Source organism: Emiliania huxleyi, assembly GCF_000372725.1.
Source record: "Emiliania huxleyi CCMP1516 unplaced genomic scaffold EMIHUscaffold_6421, whole genome shotgun sequence".
NCBI lineage: Eukaryota > Haptophyta > Isochrysidales > Noelaerhabdaceae > Emiliania > Emiliania huxleyi.
The window spans coordinates 1-1,453 of NW_005197184.1; the positions used below are offsets into that span (position 1 = coordinate 1).

Below are 1,453 nucleotides of genomic sequence, written 5' to 3' on the forward strand. Positions count from 1 at the left end.
GGACGAGCGCAAGACGCTGACGGCGAGCGTGCTCGAGCTCGCCCTCTCCGAGGACCGGCACCCGATCTGGGCCACGCTGCGGCGGGGCGTGGTGATGGAGGCGTGCCGTAGACCCTCGGCACACCCCGCCTCTCGGCTCTCTCCCCCTCCGAGAGCGCGGCCACGACACGCCCGCGACACGCCCGCTCAGGTGCGCGACCTGACGCTCTCGAGTGCAGTCGAGTCGCCCCTCTCCGCCTAGGGAGGGTACCATAGGGAGCCGCGCCAGCCACCAGAGCCCCCTCGCCCCACCGCTCGGCCGTCTAGAGGCGGCGCCGCAACCCACACAGCCGCACCTGTTGGCCGCTTGTACACACTCCTCGCCTGCTCCCCGACACACTTGCACTCACACGTATCGCGCGATGGGACGGCTCGACTTTGCGCGCCTGGGCGCCTGACGCCTGGTCGCAGGCGGTTTGCCGTGTAACGGTGATCCCTGATCGGTGTGTCACGCAGTCTCTCCCTTCCAGTATGGACCCAGTATCCAGAGTGCAGAGAGGCCCAAGTGCCGTCAACGATTGTCACCGTCAGCGGGTCCTGAGTTTTTGCTGGGCGGAGGTTCGCTGATGAGGAAAGTCATTTCCACCGCCGCTTGAACACCTCGAAGATCTGCGTGAACACCTCGAAGATCTACCGGCGCCCGCTTGAACACCTCGAAGATCCGCGTCGATCATGGCGCTGGAGCCATCATGGACGCTCGTGGACTCGGCGGGCGTCGTCCACGTGGTCGCGGGCAGGTCCGCGCTGTCGCAGATGTTCGGCAAGAACACCAAACCGACCTACAACAACATGCTCGAGCTGGTCGGCGAGGGTTCGCGAGGCGTCGTTGGCTACCTTTGCAAGGACGGCTGGCGGATGCTGCGCGAGCTACCGTGGCTGCAGCACAAGGAGAGCAAGCGGATCGTGCCCGTCGTCGGCTCGGCCGCCCAGTTCCTTCAACGTGCAGCAGCCGATGCCGACATGGCGGGCTTCATCTTGAACGGCAAGGCTAGCCAACCCTTCACTCGACTGATCGCACGGCCCGGCGCCAGCGGCATGCGATGGACCGGCGCCGGCTGACCGACTGCACTTCGCGCCGCCGGCGGCTCTCCTGCTCGAGCACGGCGCCAACGTCAACTCGGTGCAGCACTCGACTCTGGGGCCTCTCGTGCCTCTCGTGCCCTTCCAGGTGCGTGCCCGCCGCCCGCCGCCCGCCCACGTGCGCGCACGCGCGCGCTCGTCCTGTGTCGCCTCGCCCCTCCTCGCTCCCCTCTGCCCCACGCCACGCTCCCCCCCCCTACTGTCCGGCAGGTGCCGCAGCCGGCGGGCGTTGCCGGCGTGCTCGGCGGCGCGCCCGCGCCCTTTGCCCCGCCGCCCCAGGTATGCCCCTCCCCGCCGCACCGCCCCCTTCCTCTCCTCGCGCGCACGCGCGCAC

At 69.0% G+C, this 1,453-nt stretch overlaps 1 protein-coding gene across 1 annotated transcript; it reads left to right on the forward strand.

The window, feature by feature from the left end:
- Positions 1-711: 711 nt before the first annotated feature.
- On the forward strand, positions 712-1,398 carry EMIHUDRAFT_124741 (hypothetical protein; the record flags this gene model as incomplete). Its single annotated transcript, XM_005763189.1, has 3 exons — positions 712-979; positions 1,071-1,207; positions 1,330-1,398. Coding segments are annotated over 3 exons (474 nt in total), but the record flags the coding sequence as incomplete, so codon positions are not given.
- Between the last annotated feature and the right edge of the window lie 55 nt (positions 1,399-1,453).